The sequence below is a fragment of the Corythoichthys intestinalis genome, chromosome 17 (assembly GCF_030265065.1).
Source record: "Corythoichthys intestinalis isolate RoL2023-P3 chromosome 17, ASM3026506v1, whole genome shotgun sequence".
Taxonomy (NCBI): domain Eukaryota; kingdom Metazoa; phylum Chordata; class Actinopteri; order Syngnathiformes; family Syngnathidae; genus Corythoichthys; species Corythoichthys intestinalis.
The window spans coordinates 6,400,471-6,423,727 of record NC_080411.1 but is presented as its reverse complement, the minus strand read 5'-3'; the positions used below and the strand labels follow the sequence as shown (position 1 = coordinate 6,423,727).

The window sequence follows — 23,257 nt, the reverse complement described above, 5'->3', positions numbered from 1 at the left end:
ACTGAAATACTACCCAAAAATTAACTCAATGTTGTACCAAAATACCAATTAGAGTGAATGCGTACATTTTCACACTGATAATGAAAAATATGTCAGATGTAATCTTAATAGCATACTGCATAAAGGCTATTTTTAGACTGTTGTTGGCATCGTAACGTGGAAGTAGGACATTATATACATACCCTCGCATACAAGCCATTATATTTCTGCCTAGTTTCTCCAGTAATCTTTCAAAAATAAACATGCCGATCAAACACTGCTGCTATGGAACTTGTAGAAATGACTCTAGACATTACGACATATGAAGGATTTTTTTCTTCATACTTTTCCCGAACCCAAAAACTCGGAGGAAAAAATGTGACGAATGGATCAACTTGCGCGGACGTCCAAAAGACCAGTTTAACGCCAGCAAGGTGAACCCGTTCACATTTCATATGCAGTAAACATTTTGTTGGGTTAGCATGGTCCTTCAGAGGACAAAGAGGTAAGCCATTTTTATATCTTTTTAACCTATTTTTTAGCGTGGCGTTTTGCCGTGCTGCTTCTGTCTGACAATAAATGACCTGAAAAAAATTAGAATGGCATCTGACTTCCACTGTTACCTTTTCTGTTGTAAAAAAAACTTTAGTAAGGGGGAAGTGTAAATTAATTATAGAATTAAGATTTGTTATTAATGAAAAAATTAAAAGTGTTCGTTGGCTGTCACCGAGTAGCATTTGCGATCGCTACACAAAAATAGCAACGTAAACTGCCCCCAAGAACGGTCAGAGACGTAAGACAACCAGAGGATATAATACATAAGAAAGACAGGGCATATGGTGGTAAAGGATAGATTGTTGTAACAGGAAAATGTCTTTGTCAGTGGCGTAAGGCAATGTACACAAGAAAAAGGTGTCGATCAAAAAGCTAACTAAAAAAGCTATGGTCGGCTTGGCTGTTTTTCCCGTCTTTTTCAGCCCTTGACACTTAAGCCATCTCTATAACTGAACATTTGTATGTTCTTCCACATCTTTACCAGTGAATTTGGCACCAGGGACATCATTTTCGGACAGAATTGGTAGGTTTAGCTCAGTAAACATCTTGTTTGTACACTATTTCAATTCATTTACTATTGGGGACAAACAAGAGGTTGACCCGCCTAGCCACAATTGCTAACGGCATGAATATTGATGAGCAAAAGTGACGTGTTGCTTGCGGTACGCCATTAATAACATAACCGCAGCGCATCACAGAAAATGTGTTGTCATAGAAAAATCTTTTACTTTGAAAAAGCTGACCCGGATGTAGCTGGCCTTACAACCGGTTTCGAGTCAAACGTCGAGGAAATGATGCTTTCAGTGGCCTCTCCGATGATGGAATAGTGTCCAGTGTCCATATCCAGACCCGTTGGTTGTGATTCGGTGCCATTATCAAGCATACAGCATAATGCAACGAAAGGTGTGCTTTTTTTTTGACTTGTAGTGAATCACTGTTATATTTCCCATTAACTGCCAAGGTAACAATAATGAACTCATGTCGTTAGAACCGATGCCCATTGTGTTTGGTCCTTCATATTTGATGCCATGGCTGGGTTTGAAGTAAATGATACGAAACATTTTTAGTAGTAATGTATGATATCAGTCGTAGACTTTCCGGGATATAAATGTTAACGTGAGGATTTTATTGTAACCGAATTGCTGGAAGGTATTTGTTTAGCTTGACAATGTCATGCATTGTATGACTCTCGCTGAGTTATATGTTCATTTTCATTGTTCCGAATTCATAACGAGGTTAATGTGTTCGCATTGTCCCGTGGCGGGAAGCTATTCCTCTGCAAACGCTCTTTCACTATCGAGCAGCTACATTTGACATTTTTCATTGATGAGAACTGCGGGACGTGTTTCCGGTTTTTAGTCAAGGACATATTTAGCAATACTGTACACTGGTGACTTGAGATACGAGCAGAGGTGGGTGGAGTAGCCAAAAATTGTACTCAAGAGTAGCGTTACTTCAAAATAATATCACTCAAGTAAGAGTAGTCATCCAAAAATGTATTAAATTACAAGTAAGAGTATCCAATAAAAAGAATACTCAAGTAATGAGTAACATTGTGAGTACTGTACAGGGCTGGCCCAGGCCATTTGGGGGCCCTAAGCAAAATAATACCAAGGGGCCCATATTTTTGTAAAAATGTATTAAAATTGTAACCCTTATATGCATCTTTCTTGATTCTTGATCTCTTAACTATGTACACGACATTGCCAAGCATTACCTTGAATTTTACATTTGGGGAAATCATCATCTTGTGAAGATGACGGCACTCCACCTCCAATTCCATACTGAGATACTTCTCAATAGCTCCTTTGAATCATCCAAAGTACAACATATGGTTACGTGGAACAAAATTCAGCCCAGGAAAATATTCGTCAACAAAAATGTGCACTGTGGGGCCCAGGCCATTTGGGGGCCCTAAACAAAATATTGCAAAGGGGCCCATATTTTTTGCCCACCATTTCGTCACAGTGTACTGTGAAACCCATACATGCAATCCAACCCATACGTCCATATTTTGTATATTAATCAGATTTTGTTGCACTGCATACTTCAAACTTATCACCCCAAATGATTGTCAGTACTTACAGTAGATAGCGCCAAACCTTTTTCTAAAAGAGGAAAGAAAGAATTTAAGGAAGAACTTTTATTTGTTTAGGCTTGTAATCAAGTCTCAAAACTCACAAAAGTCAAATAAAGCAAACTGTAGTAAACAAAATAGAACACACATTAAACAATTGCCAGATTGGGGGCCCCCTGGTGGTCAGGGGCCCTATTCAGCTGCGTAGTCTGCGTATAGGCTGGGCCGGCCCTGGTACTGTATTGGCCCGAATATAAGACGGCCCTTATTATAAGACGACTCCCTCTTTTTCAAGACTTGTTTGAAAAAAGACTTTTTGAACACCAAATTAATTTTTACACAAATAATAATTACAGTACATCCGAAACAAATGATTATAACAATATATTTGAGAGAAAAAGCATGTTATTTTGCCTCATCCAAATCTTAATATCTGAACATTTAAATATGTAAACTAAAGTGCAATCACATTCGTAAATGAATGGCTTCTGGTTTATTTACATTTCAAAAACCAATCTATTGTGATTAAAAAAAACAAAATTGCAATAACTGCATTAACCATCAAAGTGAAGTCTTAACTGTAGTCTTGAAACAAATCTGAATAAGGAAAAACATTGCAATAAAATAATGCAAACTGGTTAAACTTGAGAGTAGCTGAGATCTGTCATGACAGAACATCGCTTCAATGATATCTGGCGCCATCTAGCGTCATGAATGGGAGTAATGTCTAGACCACGAATATAAGACGACCCCCTCTTTTTCAGTCTTATTTCAATGCAAAAAACACCGTCTTATATTCAGGCCAATACGGTAACTGCTTATTTTAGTTTGTTTTGGTTTTTTTTTTCCAAACAATGGAATTTTTTTTCTCTCAGCAAAAACTTAGCTATATGAACTTTTGTTACTGTTGTTGTAATGACAATAACCCATTACATAACCACATTTACCCAAAGAAATACAAAAAAAACAAAAACATTGAATTCTGGCAAGAAAAAAAAAGACAGAAAAGAAGCATTATTTGTCCAAAGAGCATGAGTGCCCTCTAGTGCAGAAAATAGTTCCAACCCAGATAGCAGCCCGACATTGAATAAACGTTGATTTTCCATGAAAATCATCAGTATGGTTGACATCGAAATTTTTGACGTCAAGTGATGTTGAAACAGCGTTGTTCTATGGTATGTCAGGTGATGGTTGGGTTAACATCGTTTTATAGTTGATGCATTAATGTTGACAACTAGTTGATTTATGATTCACCGGGAAATATGATTGAAAAATCCATTGAATTATGGACGACTATGGGCGTTTAGGTCGAAAACAATATTATTAATAATCGAAATGACATTAAGGTTTGGTAAGGATTTCAATGTTGAAACAACATTGAGGGTGCAAAAATGACGTTGATTCAACGATATAAGATCGACAGTGGAATGGTCATGGAGGTCTGCTTTCTGGGTATTTTGAATAGTGACTACTGTATTTCCGTCTTAGTTATTATTGTGAAATTAAAAGGATCATATGTCCGGTTTTCCGTGGTCAATTGGCGCCAAATAAAAACTGGGAGAGAGGTTTGAATCCGGGCTTTCGAGTCATGTTAAGGGCACCGCTCCAAGTCAAATACTTCATATTTTACAAAGCCTTAAAGACACCACGTGATTGAACAGGCTTGCGTGATCATTGAACAGCAAGCTTGCGTCTGATTGGTGTACTGGAGTCATGTGATTATTGTTGCAACGTCTCATTGGCGTATTAGTGCTACCCTTGGCATCGCTGGCAAAAAAAAAAAAATCTAATATCGAGAATAAGGAGGAAACATGTAACGACTTGTGTAGCCCAAAGTAGTGGAGTAAGAGTAGCTTTTATCTTCACAAATCTACTTAAGTAAAAGTAAAAAGTATGGCTTTGTAAAACTTCTTAGAAGTACATTTTTCTCAAAAAGTTACTCGAGTAAATGGAATGGAATGAAACGCGTTACTACCCACCTCTGGACTTGGGATACGAGTAGTGCTGCAACGATTAATCGATTAACTCGAGTATTCGATTAGAAAAAAATATTCAAATTAAATTTTGTTGCTTCGAGTATTCGTTTATTTAAAGTGGCGTTGTAATGGTTAATTTTGAAAGTGTTTGCATGTAGTTTTATTGATTAGGGTGGATACACTGCCCTCTGGTCTGCCTCTTTTCACATGGCTGAATCCAACTGTTCCCTGTTAAGACCAACGTAAGCTAAGTTATAGTTAGAGCTATTGTTTTTTTAATGCGTCCATATTATATAGGTATAGGTATATTTAGCCGTTTTTTACGGGAATATGTGTCTGAACCGTTTCATAGCATCTAAGCTAGCGGACTTTTTCTGTGCAAGTTAGCCAATTGTTCTTTTGTTGTACATAGATTCTCATTAAAAAAAAATACTGTTTGAGGCTCAGCTCAGGTATTTTAATTTTTCATGTTCCTAATCCGATTACTCGATTGTTCAAACTAACTAGTCTATCGATTAATCGACTTCTAAAATATTCGATAGCCGCAGCCCTAGATACAAGTATAGTATTGGGAACTAAATACGTTCCGTGATCATGCTTATAACTCAAAATATTTGGATCAGAACAGGGCTTATGCGGGTCATTGAAAAGCAGTTTCTCAAATCTGTATCCCTGTTTTTGTTTTAGGTTTAATTGATTGCTGTCATGACTGGAGCTGAGACTGAAGATGACATTCCTTTTGGTGAAAGGAAGACAGTCACAGATTTTTGCTATCTCCTGGACAAATCCAAACAACTTTTCAATGGCTTGAGGTTAGGCTTTACTTTTCACACTTCTGTCACAAAATCCATTGAGAGTGAATTTTCATACCATCTTCTTCTCTTCTCCAGTCCTATATACTCTTTGGCCTATGATTTAGAGATCCATTCATTTTTTAATGATATACAGTGTCCTCCATAATTATTGGCACCCCTGAAAAAGATGTGTTTTTTAGCTTCTAATATTTTTTCTTTTTAATTCAAATAATATGGGACCTTAATGGGAAAAAAAAGACAAAAATCCAACCTTCAATACAAGTGCATTCATTCAGTGGGGAAAACATCCCACATAAAGAAAAAAATCACACACAAAAATACACCATTTGGTCTTTGGTCAGATGAGACCAAGATTGAGCTTTTTGGCAACAAACACTCTAAGTGGGTCTGGCATGCCACAAAAGATGCGCATGCTGAAAAGCACCTCATACCCACTGTGAAGTATGGGGGTGGGTCAGTGATGCTGTGGGGCTGTTTCCAAAGGCCCTGGGAACCTTGTTAGGGTGCATGGCATCATGAATGCTTTGAAATACCAGGACATTTTAAATCAAAATCTGTTGCCCTCTACCCGAAAGCTGAAGATGGGTCGTCTTTGGGTCTTTCAGCAAGACAATGACCCTAAACATATGGCCAAATCTACACAGAAATGGTTCACTAGACACAAAATCAAGCTCCTCCCATGGCCATTTCAGTCCCCAGACCGTGTTTTGTTGGCAAAAGAGGGTTGTACAAAGGATTAACACGCCTGGTGTGAATAACATGGTGTGACACACATTATTTGATGTCAAATAATTTTTTCTTTATGTGGGATTTTTTTCCCACTGAATGAATGCACTTGTATTGAAGGTTGGATTTTTCTCTTTTTTTCCCATTAAGGTCCCATATTATTTGAATTTAAAAAAAAATTAAAAGGTAAAAAACACATCTTTTTCAGGGGTGCCAATAATTATGGAGGGCACTGTAGGTATCGGAAAACATATCTTGAAAAAAATCACTTCAATCCCCCCCCAAAAAGTGTTTGAATGCAAATATAAATTTGAAACTCCCAAAAATGCATGTGACAGCTGTTTTTCCTTGATTTAATTTTTTTTTTTTTTTTTTTTTTGATTAAAGCAACTTTTTTTTATTGAAGTAATGTTGATATGTGTTTGTGCCACATTTTTGTCTTTATTATTCAATCAGAAAATAAGTTGCTTCAAAAAAATATATATTTTCGAAAAGAAAAATCACTTCAATCAAAAAATAAAAATTGAAATCATAGAAAATGTTTTCGAATGCAAAAAAATATTTGAGATTGAAAAATTTGCATTTGAACACTTAATTAAGTTTTCTTTGATTGAAGCAATCCTTTTTGTGTTTGGGCCGTATTATGGGTGGGACATTTGTGTCTGAATTATTCAGTCCCCCCGCCAAAAATGTTGCTTCAATCAAAAAAAAATATTTTCAAGCAAAGAAAAAAATCTTTTGAAAAATAAAATTGCCCTCCCCTATTTTTTTTTAATTTTTTTTGCTAGTCACATGATCTGTTCAAAAAATAAGTTTGACCCATTATAAAAATATTTTTTTTGTCCATTTCATTCATTTTTGTTGCAGTTTTATTGCTTTACAACTTTTATATATATAGGAAAGTCAATTTCATGCAATGACACTTTTCGGCCACCGGAGGGGCATGTACCACCCCCCCCCCCCCCCCCCCCCCGGAATCCGCTTGTGGTTACTTTCCACATCTGCATATGCATTTTTTATTTACCTGCAGAGACCTTCCTCAGTATGGACACAAGCAGTGGCAGTCCTACTTTGGGCGGACTTTTGACGTCTACACCAAGCTGTGGAAATTTCAGCAGCAGCACAGGTTATTTTCATAGCTGGTTATTTTCAACCACTTTTTAATGTCTGATTCCACGTTTTTCCAAAAATGTCATTCTGACAGATTTGTGACTTTAACCACACCAAGTCACACGGTTGCTAACCGTCATATGCTATTGTTTAGCCGCAACTGGATTCATTACCTTATTGCTATTGATTGATTTTTGATTGGTTGATGATTTTACAACACTGTGCGGGTGTGCGCTGGTCTTGCTTAAAGTGCATGTGACAGCATAAAAAAATCTTAAATAGCATTATTATGTGAATTAGAATTTTATTTTGTGATGATTTGACTATATACAACAATTTGGCAAAGTGTAGATGATAAATTAGTCTTTTAATCTGACATTTAGCCCCACCTGTCATTATAACGCTCTAACGTCCTCAGCTGGAGGACAATGTCGGCAGGGTCACGATTTCATCTGATTTAGAATCCAGCCCATTGAGGGGGAAGATTCAGAACGAGGAAAATGCGACAAATAAAAGCAGCAAAATGTCATTGTTTCGATCTCTCTACTCCAATATTTTTATAGTATATTCTTTTTATATAAGTGTTTTTCCCCAATTGCTACATAAATGGTATGGTCATGACAAATAACAGTCTTGTGCTAAATGGAATATGAAATATTAAAAATGCATTTATTCAGTACAACAGGGCAAAATTACTGCATAATGGTCAAAGCTGTCGGCTTCTTGCACCTCCTGAACGATATTTTATGCCACCGGAGTTAGTCCAGCTTTTGTCATTTCTCTGCCTAAGCTTCAGAGAGCGTAGACAAAACAGGAGGCGTGTGACAGCTAGCCGACATGCTAACCCAAACCGAGCGGCGGCAGGGTTGTCGATTGTCTTCACCGATAGGCAACCCCCCGGTGGCGAGCATGTCACAGGTCGTCGTTCCCCTGCTGCGGGCAGGAGTGCTCGTTGCCGGGGAAGCAGCAGAGCGGCTGTTCCAATCTTTTTCGCTTTCGAAGACGCAAAATAACATAAAACTAGCCCGGATTATGTCACACGGCAGCGGGGTTGTCGATTGTCTTTACCAATCGACAATGCCCCAACGGCGAGCAAGTTACAGTTTGTTATTCCCCTACTCCGGGCAGGAATGCTTGTTGCCGCGGAAGAAGCTGGTAAAAGACCGCCGGACTAACCGGCCGAAGTCAGAGAAGCGCATAGCTTCCCGAGCCCAACCCGATGATAGTGGTCTATTTCTGGTCATGATATGGAGAATCACAGATGAGCGCGCGGCGGCGGGGGGGGCTGCACGAGCATAAGACGAGTATAGTGCTCTCTCGACGGGCACGCGAAGAGGACCGAGGTGCTTGTGTGACAAGCTGCCGGTCGTCGGCTGAGTGGCCTTCTCCATGGACAAGGAGCATTTTCAGCGACAAAATGCAAGCCACCTCCTTACTAAAACGTGCGCTATGATCTCAGTATTTAACATAATACAAGACACGTGGTTTACTCTCTTCCTCGTAAGTCCAATGGTCCCACAGTTGTTGGACTTGTTTTGGCCAATTTCCGCGGTGAACGGGAACTTTTGGAAACCCAAAAAGGCTCACATGCCTCTTCCTGGTGCAGCAACAAAACCCTGCAGCACTTTTGGCTGGCGTGATGCGAAAAATAAACGAATTAATCCACAAAATCAGCTGAATCCGCAGTCCATCTGCATGCTATAAAGCAATGCTGTATTGTCAGATGCTCACCCGGGTGACGTGACATTCGCATTCCTCCTCAATCCAGAAAGTCACTCATTTTCATGGCACGGGATTAAAAAAAATTGAATATATAAATCGATCGCTTCCACACACATCCAAGTGGTCAATTTCATTCAGGAGCATAAAATACCACTTGAAATATGAAATAAACATTTTTTTTTGCTGTCAAAGGCATTTTAAGGCAAAACACTACTGCTTTTGTCCACCGGCGTCCCTAAAATTGGCCAAAACTATAAAGTTACACTATAAAGTGTTGCTTTAAGTTGCTATAAAAGAATATTTCCCTCAGAGGTACACAGTGAATAAGAAAAGATTGTTAGTATAAACTTTATTCATCTACAAGAGAAATTTTACTACTGCAAAATCTCTAACATGATCATCAGAAACTTGGAACGGCAGCTCTTCAGTCTTTGTGAGGTATTATTTAACCAAACAAAAAACAGTCACTGGCCCTTGGTGTTGTTGAGAAACAGCTGAGTGCTCTAGACAAGTAGACTGCTTGCGAGTTGTACATTTAATGAACTGCACTGTTGGTATGGTACTGTTATTTACCGTTTTATAGACATTGAATCAAAGATTGAACACGAATTTGAATTTTGTTGCTTTTAAATAATGTTGATGTGTTTTTTTGACAGGCAGGTTCTGGATAGTCGCTATGGCTTGAAGAGATGGCAGATTGGGGAAGTTGCATCCAAAATTGGGCAGCTTTATTACCACTATTAGTAAGTCATATAAGTATATTTTTTCCTTCAGTTGCAGGGCTTCATAATATGAGTATTGGCTATAAGTGTTGCCAGATTGGGCAGGTTCCCGCTTCAAAGACGCTGGGCAGACCAAATTTAACTGATTCACTTCCAGCCATTTTCACCGGAGCAACCCCTTTCGCTCCCGGCCGTTTTACTGATTTTGACTGATTTTGCAAGGCCCACAGAAAATTCTGTTCTATTGATATATAAACATGGAACCCACCCCCAAAAAAAGTTTAGACTCTTTTCTTTCAGCAGGAAAAAAAAGTTACTACATATATTTTTCAATTCTTTAGAAACCGGCATTAGAAAATAGCTTAGTTTGAGCAATTTTCCAATTTCTGATGAAAAAAACAAAGAAATTGAGCTTTTTGTAAAAGCATCCATTTCAAACAGAACTTTGACTTTAACACAGCTATTTTTTTGCTTTTGTGACATCCTAAACATCTGAATAATGTTTTTCTTCGACAAAATAACATAGACAACAACACAAATTGAGCTGTTCATAGCAAATTAAGAATTTATTTACACATAACTAAACTATTGAACTGAAAGGTGACGCTGTTGTGGCCGCGGCTGTCTTGGCAGACAGGGTAAACTTTTCCCTCATCACCGCCTGTCTCATCAAGATAGATTTTTTAAAATCTTTCTTTGGCGATTGCGTCGTTTTCTTCCCAAAACACTCCCCCAGTGTCATTTGCCTTGTGTTTGACATCGTTCTCCACATTTTCCTCACGCTTCTTACTTCTTCCAAATTCCGTTTCCTGACTATTTCTCTTCATTCACTTCCTTTCATGGTCTGAAATGAGTTCTAACCAAATGCGCTACTGCCCTCCAGTGGCCAGTTTTATTGCTTTAAAATGGATTTTGAGCATTGTGGTTTGGAGCGAAGTTGCATCAGAACCTAGAGATGTCTCTTTTGGGAAAAAAAAACCCCCGTAAAAGACGTATAAATACGTTTTTGGGACACTGAAACAATGAGTTAATATTCGGCTACTTTTGTAGGTCAAAACATGTACTAAATATTATAGAATTTTAAAACAATGGCAATAAAATACTGTATGTGTTTCTAATATGTGGTTTATTAGTACCTACAAGTCTAAGTCCGAGGTTCCCTTTAAATTGTTTTTTCATTCTTTTCGATCTGGCAACCCTGTTAGCCTTGGCCCGATTGTTCAGAAATTAGTTGGGATTATGCAAAATTGGTACAAAACAACTGATAAAATCATATTCAAATTGGAACCCAAACTTGCTTGATATCTAGCCTTTACTACTCGGTATGGATTGATTCAGCATATTCACATTTGCTACAAAGCCTTGATGTTGATGCATCAAGATAAAATCATAAAAATTGAATGTTTTTTATTAGTTCTCACCTTTGTATTTTTCCTAAATTTGACAGCCTCCGTACATCAGAAACAAGCTACCTGAATGAGGCGTTTTCTTTCTACTCAGCCATTCGGCAGAGGTCCTACTACTACCAAGTCAATAGAGAGGACAGGTTTGTTCAAAATAGATCAGATGGCAGTTTTGTATCTTAGTATTCCTCTTTTTTTACCCAAGGTAAACTTGTAACTTTACCATTGCACCAACTATGTTATCATAATGCAGTTTTTTAAAAATGTGATTTCTAAATCACACAAAAAATAGTGGCATACACTAGTTGAAATTCATGCCTAACCTCTTGTCATCTCTTCTTTCAGGCCAGAATTAGTTGTGAAGAAGCTTCGATATTATGCCCGATATATCGTTGTCTGTTTACTGCTGAACAAGATGGACCTGGTCAAGATTTTGGTGAAGGTATGAAATTAAAAAATATGTATATGCCAGATTGTTTGTACTTCATAGAAGAAGTAAGTAGTAATTGTTCTACGGATTAATGACTAAATTATTATTCTATTTTTCCCTAACTCAAATTATTTTTCATTGCACTTAAAGCAACACTTGGTAACTTTTCAGTTTTGGTCGATTTTGGCGACGCCAGTGGACAAAAGCGGTAATGTTTTGCCTTGAAGACGTTCCAATAATACTGATTTTTCTTCTTAAATGCATAGATTTTTTTTTTTTCTGAAAATACGGAACTTAAAAAAAATGTAAAAGCCTGTTTCATTAGGTTTTTTTGTATTTCAATTATTCGTTGGAATATAATTCAAAAGTTATGTATAATTTTTATCAGGTAATTTTAATTAACATTTATTTTCTAATTATTCAACGATTAAACTGATTAAGGAGTTAAAGCAACACTTGGTAACTTTTCAGTTTTGGTCAATTTTAGCGCCGCCGGTGGACAAAAGCGGTTGTGTTTTGCTATAAGGAAGACTGCGTTTCCCGTGAGGACCAGCGCACACCTGCACAGTGTTGTAAAATCATCAATCAATCAAAAATCAATATCCCGGTTGCCTGCAGATGGATTAAACAACATTTGTGTTTCCAGCGGGTGTGTGAAGGATGAATAGTAATAAGGTAATGAATACAGTTTTGGCTAAACAATAGCATATGACGGTTAGCAACCGTGTGGCTTAGTGTGGCTAAACCCCCCCACCCCACCCGAACTTGTCAGCGCTGACGCGCGGGTGAAAGCCGGGCCAATGTTTATTCTGTATATCCTGGTAGCCTGCCTTTTTTCCCTCATCCGACAAAACTTTTTGTCTCTTTTGTTGCTCTTCCATATTTGCAGAATTCGCACGAAAGCATTCGCACCGACTTCGGTCTTTATAATGAATGGGGAAAGGCGGAAGTGATGTATACCATAAAGCAATTAGCACATTTGTATTTTTTATTTATTTTTTTTGTGTGTGTGGCAGGGTTCCTGCCACCCTCCTCAAAGTTAATTAGTGCCGGTGAAAGCGATACAGACCCCCTCAAGATATAAAAGAGGTGTCATTCAACTGGTTGTCAGTCGACATATTATCACAAATGTTATTAAAATATTTTATAAAGGTTGAAAAGTTACCTAGTGTTGCTTTAAAACAGGTGTTAATGAGTTGCAGGATTTTGTTATTCACTGTCAGGCCTGCAACTCAATCAGAGTATGGTGTTTTGTCTAGTAGTAACAGATATCATGATTTAATTCCTTTTTAATGTGTTTTTTGCCTCCTCCTCTTTTTTTTAACAAAACATCCAGGAGTTATCTGAAGAGATTGAAGATTATACACAACGATTCAACACTGAGGATCAGTTGGAATGGAACCTGGTACTTCAGGAGGTGGCATCTTTTGTTGAGGTAACAATCAACCGAAATGAAATTGGACACTGGAACGTTCCTTGATTAATGACGACTAAATATGCGGTTCTTAAAGACCAAATGTGAAGTAAGGTTGGCCAACCATGTTTTGAATAATATCAATGGCTAAAGAATTATAAGCATATTTTCGTTTTTTTTTTTTTTTTTAACGCAACCCTTCCAGATTCTTTGTTTAAAGAGCATACGACAGGAGAAAAAAGTCTTAAATGGCATTATTATGTGAATTAGAATCATATTTTGAGATGATTTGACTATATACAACAATTTAGCAAAGCGCAGATGACGAGAAAATAGTCTTTTAATCTGCTGGTTAGCCACGCCTACCATTATAGGGCTTTAGCGTGGTGGATGGCGTCAGCGGGCTCATCGGTTTTACTATTCAGCCCATTGAGGGGGAATTATTCAGAATGACGAAAACGCGACGAAGAGAGACGCAAAATGTCATTGTTTCAGTCTCTCTACTGCAATATTTTTACAGGATATTCTTTTTATCCAAGTATTTTCCCCAATTGCTAAATAAATGGCATGGTCATGACAAATAACAGTCTTGTGCTAAATGGAATATGAAATAATAAAAATGCATTTATTCAGGACGACATGGCAAAATGACTCCATAATGGTCAAAACTATCGACTTCACCTTTACTGTCGCACCTCCTGAACGATATTTTATGACACCTAAATCGGACATATGTATTTCCCTTCCCCGGCTTCGGAGAATGTAAACAAACTAAAAGGCGTGACAGCTAGCCGACATGCTAACCCGAACTGAGTGATGTTTCAAAGTCTCCGAAGCGGAAAATCACACATAACTAGCCCGGATTATTTGACATGACGACTGGGTTGTCGATTGTCTTCGCGGATCGACAAACCGGCCGGCAGAGAGCAATTTACAGCTCGTTCCCCGGAGGAGGGTGGCTGCAGTTGTTGTGCAGCTAACGTGCAGCTAATGTGCACAAGGAGAGCTTTTTACATCAGTGATCAAACGTAAGTAGTCCTTTATTTAAAGAAAGTTTGTAGTGTTTACTTTGTAATAGCTGTATTAATATTTGACATAACACTAAACAGGATGTTTACTCACTTCCTCGTAAGTCCAATGGTCCCACAGTAGTCGGGCTTGTTTTGGGCAATGTCCGCGGTGAATGGGAACCTTTTGAAGCTCCAAAAAGGCGCATACGCCTTTCCCTCATACAGAATGATTTTTCTGCAGCCTTTTGGCTGGCGTGATGCGAAAAATAAACGTATTAATCCGCAAAATCAGCTGAATCCTTCGTCCTCATACACAACAGTACGCTGTATAGTGAAGAGGACACCTTCTAACGTACACGTCACAGCGCCCTCCTCCTCAATGCAAAACCGAAGCCGGAAGTCACTCATTTTCATGGTGCGGGATTCAAAAAACTAAATAAATATAGCGATCGCTTCCACACACATCCAAGCGGTCCATATCATTCAGGAGCATAAAATACCGCGTGTATTATGAAATAAACATGCTTTTTCGTGTCACATGCACTTTAAAATACTGTATGAACACACACAACAAATGTTTACTATCATATCGTTTTTACTCTGTATCGAACCGTATCGTTCTTAAACTGTATCGAATGGTATCAAATCACTCGGCATTAAAAATGTATCGTTTTTTTAATCGAATCGTAACCTGTGTATCTAGATACATATCCAATCGGCTTCATGCCAGAGATTCCCAACCCTAGAAATTACGTCACACAGAGAACTGCGAGGGAAGTTCGCCATAGAACAGTATTGTTGCAATGCTTCTCGGTAAGATGCCACGGCGGTGCGTGGCGATGTATTGTTCTCAATCTAAAGAAAAGTTGTATGAGTTGCCAATGGATAGCATGGCACGTAAATAGACATCTTTCGTTCGCACGAAGCGAATGAATTTCACGCCATCATCGAGTAGTGTTCTCTGCTACAAACACTTCGAAGATGCCTGTTTCCTCAACCGGTCTGCTTATGATCAAGGATTTGCAAAAAAGTAAGTGTGATTTTTGGATAGATGACTGATGACTCTGTCAAAGCAGAGCTGCTAACTGTTGTGGAATGAACAGAAAGTAGCGACGTTAGCCGAAAGGTGACTCGAGGCAAAACCCCGATCGTGTTGTGGAATGAATAGTAGAAGCTAGCGACGTTAGCCGAAAGCTAACTCATGGCAATCCCCGATCATACAGTGCCTTGCAAAAGTATTCGGCCCCCTTGAACCTTGCAACCTTTCGCCACATTTGAGGCTTCAAACATAAAGATATAAAATTTTAATTTTTTGTCAAGAATCAACAACAAGTGGGACACAATCGTGAAGTGGAACAAAATTTATTGGATAATTTAAACTTTTTTAACACATAAAAAACTGAAAAGTGGGGCGTGCAATATTATTCGGCCCCCTTGCGTTAATACTTTGTAGCGCCACCTTTTGCTCCAATTACAGCTGCAAGTCGCTTGGGGTATGTTTCTATCAGTTTTGCACATCGAGAGACTGACATTCTTGCCCATTCTTCCTTGCAAAACAGCTCGAGCTCAGTGAGGTTGGATGGAGAGTGTTTGTGAACAGCAGTCTTCAGCTCTTTCCACAGATTCTCCATTGGATTCAGGTCTGGACTTTGACTTGGCCATTCCAACACCTGGATACGTTTATTTTTTAACCATTCCATTGTAGATTTGGCTTTATGTTTTGAATCATTGTCCTGTTAGAAGATAAATCTCCGTCCCAGTCTCAGGTCTTGTGCAGATACCAACAGGTTTTCTTCCAGAATGTTCCTGTATTTGGCTGCATCCATCTTCCCGTCAATTTTAACCATCTTCCCTGTCCCTGCTGAAGAAAAGCAGGCCCAAACCATGATGCTGCCACCACCATGTTTGACAGTGGGGATGGTGTGTTCAGGGTGATGAGCTGTGTTGCTTTTACGCCAAACATATCGTTTTGCATTGTGGCCAAAAAGTTCAATTTTGGTTTCATCTGACCAGAGCACCTTCTTCCACATGTTTGTGTGTCTCCCAGGTGGCTTGTGGCAAACTTTAAACGACACTTTTTATGGATATCTTTGAGAAATGGCTTTCTTCTTGCCACTCTTCCATAAAGGCCAGATTTGTGCAGTGTACGACTGATTGTTGTCCTATGGACAGACTCTCCCACCTCAGCTGTAGATCTCTGCAGTTCATCCAGAGTGATCATGGGCCTCTTGGCTGCATCTCTGATCAGTTTTCTCCTTGTTTGAGAAGAAAGTTTGGAAGGACGGCCAGGTCTTGGTAGATTTGCAGTGGTCTGATGCGCCTTCCATTTAAATATGATGGCTTGCACAGTGCTCCTGGAGATGTTTAAAGCTTGGGAAATCTCTTTGTATCCAAATCCGGCTTTAAACTTCTCCACAACAGTATCTCGGACCTGCCTGGTGTATTCCTTGGTTTTCATCATGCTCTCTGCACTTTAAACAGAACCCTGAGACTATCACAGAGCAGGTGCATTTATACGGAGACTTGATTACACACAGGTGGATTCTATTTATCATCATCGGTCATTTAGGACAACATTGGATCATTCAGAGATCCTCACTGAACTTCTGGAGTGAGTTTGCTGCACTGAAAGTAAAGGGGCCGAATAATATTGCACGCCCCACTTTTCAGTTTTTTATTTGTTAAAAAAGTTTAAATTATCCAATAAATGTTGTTCCACTTCACGATTGTGTCCCACTTGTTGTTGATTCTTGACAAAAAAATTAAAATTCTATATCTTTATGTTTGAAGCCTGAAATGTGGCGAAAGGTTGCAAGATTCAAGGGGGCCGAATACTTTTGCAGAGGCACTGTAGTTGTGGAGTTCATTTTGCCTACACTTATAAATTCGTCAAAAGTTTTCTTTTATCCCAGGCAATAGTAGGTGGTTTATTTACCTGACATGTTTCGTCGGAGGGTCCGAAGGCGGAAATGTTCGCCGAAACGTGCCAGGTAAATAAAAGCTAACGTCGCTAGCTTCTACTGTTCATTCCACAACATGATCGGGGATTCGTCTAAACTTTTCTTTTATCCCAGGCAATAGCAGGTGGTTTATTTACCTGACATGCTTCAAATCATAAAAATAATAACAGCTTATATTTTACCAATCTTGTAATCTCGATGGGTCTTGTCTCCATTCCATGTCAGGTAGTCTGGGCACATTGTTTGCATCCTGATTAGCGTCTGGCTAATACATGTACAGTCCAACATAAAATTCCAACCTCCTCCTCTTCCTCAACTCTTCAAAAACTTGGATCTCCTCACTTGCGCTCGATCTATCGCTTATAACGCTGTTTGAATCATTGTTTGAAGGGCTTTGTATGGTGGACGTATGGAGCGCTGCCATCGCTGTTCTCGGTGTGACGTATCACTTCCGGGTTCGTCCCCTTTCAGGCTTGAACTTCGGAAACGCGATTATTTTGTCAAATGTACAACATATAAATTATTTTTTCATGCTTTATTTGTTGGACAATGTTTGATTACTTTAATTGTGACCCTATTTGGCATTTTATGAAATTACTTCACATTTGGTCTTTAAAGGGAAAGACGACACCTTTATCATTTGTATCCCAGTGCAAAGAATCTTGTATAATAAAGTGACAAAAGTGGAGAAGAATGTCAATAAAATCCAGCATTTCCCAGATACTGTATTAGTTGAGTACTTTTTTGTTTGTGTAAAACAGGCAGATCCAGTGGTAATACTGGAGGACAACAATTCTGTTGCTGTCATCAGCTATCGTCTTCAAGAAGGATGTGTGCCTCCCTTGGAACAAGGCATGGTAGTTGGGCAGCTGGTCCTTGCAGATGCACTCATCATTGGCAATTCTAACAGCCAGGTTATTTTCCAGTTATTAAGAGGCTTTTGGAATGACTGCCATGATTTCTTTATGCTTTATATATTTCTGTGTGCCCTTTATTACCATTGCACTTTTATTGTCTTCCATAAGCCTTAAATCGATAAGGTGAAATTTTCTTAACTTTTAAAAATGTCTGTGTTTTTTTTTTTATTTTATTCTGTTTACATTTGTACTGTATATTATTCGTGCATGTTAAATGAACAAGCATTATAGAATGATTTACATATTATGAATCTCCCCCGCCCTATTCCGTTTAGGTGAAGTTCAGTGAATTGACTATAGACATGTTCCGTATGCTTCAAGCACTGGAGAGGGAACCAGCAAATCTTGCGACACAGACATCAAAGCAAGGAATTTTGGTAAGTGAAAAAGTCTGCAGGTGACCAGGAGATTGATTTTTGATTGATTGATTGATGATTTTACGACACTTTGCGGGTGTGTGCTGGGCCTCATGGGAAATGCAGTGCTGGTCCTAATCGGAAATGCAGTCTTCCTTACGGCGAAACACTATCGCTTTTGTCCACCGGCGTTGCTAAAATCGACCAAAACTGAAAAATTACCAAGTGTTGCTTTATCTCATTTATCAGTTTAATCGTTAAATAATTAAAGTTGAAAGAAAATTACCTAATAAAAATTGGGTATAACTTTTGATTTATATTTCAACAAATAACTGAAATACAAAAAGACCAAATGAACCAGGTTTTAATTTTTTTTTTTTAAATTCCTTATTATAAGAAATATATTCTGTATACGATTAGTAGGAAAAATCAGTATTGTTGGGACATTTGTTTTATTACCCAGGAGCCGATGACTTAAAAAATATGACAAGGGAAACTTCTAATGCCTATTTAGGATAATCTGAGAAAAATCTGCTAAAAATATGGAATGCAATGTAGCATTAATATCTGACACACTGTATCTAAAGGGCCCATTGTGCATACCTCTTCATTGTATTCACTTGGTGTGTAAATAAAAATAAACATTCTTGGCAGTATTTTTTTTGCCAAATACAGTGGGGCAAATAAGTATTTAGTCAACCACCAATTGTGCAAGTTCTCCTACTTGAAAAGATTATAGAGGCCTGTAATTGTCAACTGGGGTAAACCTCAACCATGAGAGACAGAATATGGAAAAAAAAAAAACCACACAAAATCACATTGTTTGATTTTTAAAGAATTTATTTCCAAATTAGAGTGGAAAATAAGTATTTGGTCACCTACAAACAAGCAAGATTTCTGGCTGTCAAAGAGGTCTAACTTCTTCTAACGAGGTCTAACGAGGCTCCACTCGTTACCTGTATTAATGGCACCTGTTTTAACTCCTTATCGATATAAAAGACACCTGTCCACAACTTCTGTCAGTCACACTCTAAACTCCACTATGGCCAAGACCAAAGAGCTGTCGAAGGACACCAAAGATAAAATTGTAGACCTGCACCAGGCTGGGAAGACTGAATTTGCAATAGGTAAAACGCTTGGTGTAAAGAAATCAACTGTGGGAGCAATTATTAGAAAATGGAAGACATACAAAACCACTGATAATCTCCCTCGATCTGGGGCTCCATGCAAGATCTTACCCCGTGGTGTCAAAATGATAACAAGAACGGTGAGCAAAAATCCCAGAACCACACGGGGGGACCTAGTGAATGACCTACAGAGAGCTGGGACCACAGTAACAAAGGCTACTATCAGTAACACAATGCGCCGCCAGGGACTCAAATCCTGCACTGCCAGAAGTGTCCCCCTGCTGAAGCCAGTACACGTCCAGGCCCATCCGCAGTTCGCTACAGAGCATTTGGATGATCCAGAAGAGGACTGGGAGAATGTGTTATGGTCAGATGAAACCAAAATAGAACTTTTTGGTAGAAACACAGGTTCTCGTGTTTGGAGGAGAAATAATACTGAATTGCACCATACCCACTGTGAAGCATATGGGTGGAAACATGCTTTGGGGCTGTTTTTCTGCAAAGGGACCAGGACGACTAATCTGTGTAAAGGAAAGAATGAATGGGGCCATGTATCGAAAGATTTTGAGTGAAAATCTCCTTCCATCAGCAAGGGCATTGAAGATGAGACATGGCTGGGTCTTTCAGCATGACAATGATCCCAAACACACAGCCGGGGCAACAAAGGAGTGGCTTCGTAAGAAGCATTTCAAGGTCCTGGAGTGGCCTAGCCAATCTCCAGATCTCAATCCTATAGAAAATCAGTGGAGGGAGTTGAAAGTCTGTGTTGCCCAACGACAACCCAAAAACATCACTGCTCTAGAGGAGATCTGCATGGAGGAATGGGCCAAAATACCAGCAGCAGTGTGTGAAAAGCTTGTGAAGAGTTACAGAAAACATTTGCCCTCCGTTATTGCCAACAAAGGGTACATAACAAAGTATTGAGATGAACTTTTGGTATTGACCAAATACTTATTTTCCACCATGATTTGCAAATAAATTATTTTTAAAAATCAGACAATGTGATATTCTGTTTTTTTCCCCACATTCTGTCTGTCATGGTTGAGGTTTACCCATGTTGACAATTACAGGCCTCTCTAATATTTTCAAGTGGGAGAACTTGCACAATTAGTGGTTGACTAAATACTTATTTGCCCCACTGTAAGCTACAGCTCCGAAGTAAGGTGCCATGCTCACAAACTAAATTCAATTGATGACAAACTAAATTCAATAAATTCTTGACAAACTGGCAAACCACAAACCTGACAATTTGTTTTTGACTAAATACTTATTTGCCCCACTGTATACCAAAAAGAAAAAGAAAGCATAACAAGAACAACAACAAAAAAATTTGGTGTAAGTAAACTGCAGGACATAGTTAATGTTCACTTGTAAGCACAAATGGTTCCGATGCGCTTTAATACAAAGTCTATCACTGGAGACAACAAGGATGACGGGCAGGTGGACATATGGAGGATTCTGTTGATGCGAGATGCTTGTATGCCACCTCGTAGGAAACAGAAATAATTGGGGAGTCAAAACGAAATTGAGATCGCATGCCACCTGGCGGTATGCCAAGGCACTCAGACACGCCAAGCGAAAGATTTGCTTGGAAAATGCGACTTATTTTCCTCTTGTGATGCTCATATCTTGAAAAACTCATTAGGAGAGGTGCTCGTATCATGAGGACCTACTGTATATTTATTTGTTTGGTATTGGTTTAAAACTGTCTTGTGTTGGGAGTTTGAGTAGATAAAGATTACATAACATGAGCATTTTATGTAAAAATACAGGTCATTCCAATGGTTTGACATCCTCCCGTTCAATTGTGTATTTCCTAAGGAACCCTCTGAGAAGCCTGCGAAACGGGAAAACCCTCACAAGTATCTACTTTATAAGCCAACATTTAGCCAGCTTTTTACATTCCTGTCTGCCTCCTTTAAAGTAAGTATAAATTTACATTTTAGCATAGCCCACCATACAATTGAAGCTTAAGTTTGAAGGTGGTTTTGTTTAGGGTTATCATCGGAGTACAGGTAAATGTACAATTTACCTTCAAAATGAAACAACTAAAATCTGAAGTAGAATCGATCAAGTATCTCAAAGCTCTTTATGTATTTGTACTTATACTACTGTTACTGTAACTGTGTTACTGTTAATTTCAGGAATTGCCAGCAAACAGTGTTCTGCTAGTATACTTGTCAGCAACCGGAGTTTTTCCATCGGTACATTCAGAATATGAAGGTAAGAGGGTTGTTGTTGGGAGGCAATTCTAATATACGGAATTTAATGATCTAACGAAATAGCCACCCAGATAAAGGATAAATCTGACTTTGTACATTGTGACTAAATATTGCCATCTAGTGTATTTGTTGAGCTTTCAGTAAATGATACTGCAGCCATTTAACTGTTCTGCCCAAATGCATGATGGGAAGTGCAACCATGACTGTGCGTAGGGGCACCAATTGATATATCTTCTCTGCGTTGGGAAAGAAAATAGGGTGTTAAGAAAATGATCAACTACTACCTTTCTTCCCGACATCACCTCCCACGATTTTTTTAATTGCTGAGAGAGAGATTGTAAGGCTTTAGCCAAATAAAAAAGGCTCCAAAAGCTGTGAAAATTCTCTCTACTCATTATGCCCTGCCTTTTAGTTCTATATATAGGTAAAATGGTGCCTTAATAGGTTGAATGCGAGAATGCGTGAGTGGGTCGTGCAGCGCATGCGTTAATTATTTAACGTGAATAATTTTTTAAAAATTAATTACCGCCGTTAACGCAATAAACTTGATAACCCTACTATAAGCCAAAACTACTTTGGATGAGTGTAAGACATTTTGTCTGTAACATTAAATACAATCAGAAAACGATTTGAATAAAAAATATATATTAAAAAAAGGCATGTCCAATATTTTTTTGCCTATTCCGATACTTTGAAAATGACCGATCGATCGGGACATCTTTAGTTTGCTGTCTGCTGGCATGCTATCCATAGGGTTTGTATTCTCTTATTGCCATGTGACCGTTCTGTCAACATGTACTAGCTAGCACAGCGCTAGTAATGTAGACTTGATCATCAATTCTGGTTGTGGTGTTACAACCAGACTTGCAGGGAAAAAAGTGGGCATTGCCTGACGCATTGTTTTGGTTAAATAACTACGAAAGTGCCAAATTTGTTTTCTACATTTTTTGACACGGACTTCATTTCATAGCACCTTTAATTTAATAATTTTTTCATTTTTGGTAAGAACCAACCGTACGCTCCTCATGTGTTCTTCGAAGACTACCCGGTGCTTGGTGACCCCTACTCTCCTTTGAAATAAAATGCCATCGAACTTATTTTTCCCTCTCTTTCTGGTAGGACCATTTGATTTTGGAGGGGTTCTCACAAATTCCAACCGGGATATTGTAAATGGAGAAGTGATTCAGAAGCGAAATCAGTCCCATAAAGAAATGCACTGGTAAGGATATAACTACACAATGTGAATTTAACTCATGTATCTTTAAATGTATTTTGAATTTGATCAGGTAGTGTAACTGTTTCATTCATTCAATCATCTTCCAAACCGCTTAATTCTTCACGCTTTAGCATGTTAGCATTCATACCAAAGTAAGGACACATCTGCACACAAATATAGAAGCAGTAAAATTTAATAAATATTCATAATTTTGACAGTCTTCATCCTGGTGACTTACTCCCCTTTACCCGGAAGCCACTTTTTATTATCGTGGATTCCACAAACAGCACTTCTTATAAGGTATGTTTGCAAACGTGTTTACCTCACAAAATATATACAAAATTGTCTTGTTTTAAATATGGCATGGTTTTTACATACTTTTGTTCTCCCACCTGTAGAATTTCACAAATATGTTCGGCCAACCTTTGGTGTGCCTACTATCACCAAAAGTATATCCCAAGAGTGTACAAGGTGTGTGTACTTGTTGAAATAGCCATTAGAGAAAACTTTTTGTTGCTCT

At 38.5% G+C, this 23,257-nt stretch overlaps 1 protein-coding gene across 1 annotated transcript in view; it reads left to right on the top strand.

Moving 5' to 3' along the window:
• The first annotated feature begins 1,292 nt into the window (after positions 1-1,292).
• Positions 1,293-23,257, top strand: part of scai (suppressor of cancer cell invasion) — a 35,135-nt gene continuing 13,170 nt past the window's right edge. The window contains exons 1-14 of the mRNA XM_057819819.1: positions 1,293-1,437; positions 5,275-5,399; positions 7,159-7,254; positions 9,617-9,703; positions 11,130-11,228; positions 11,431-11,527; positions 12,852-12,950; positions 17,661-17,813; positions 18,092-18,193; positions 21,121-21,222; positions 21,444-21,522; positions 22,641-22,740; positions 22,956-23,037; positions 23,136-23,208. Coding sequence (XP_057675802.1) covers positions 5,293-5,399; positions 7,159-7,254; positions 9,617-9,703; positions 11,130-11,228; positions 11,431-11,527; positions 12,852-12,950; positions 17,661-17,813; positions 18,092-18,193; positions 21,121-21,222; positions 21,444-21,522; positions 22,641-22,740; positions 22,956-23,037; positions 23,136-23,208 — 1,276 coding nt within the window. The 5' untranslated portion in view covers positions 1,293-1,437; positions 5,275-5,292. The remainder of the gene's footprint in view (positions 1,438-5,274; positions 5,400-7,158; positions 7,255-9,616; positions 9,704-11,129; positions 11,229-11,430; positions 11,528-12,851; positions 12,951-17,660; positions 17,814-18,091; positions 18,194-21,120; positions 21,223-21,443; positions 21,523-22,640; positions 22,741-22,955; positions 23,038-23,135; positions 23,209-23,257) is intronic.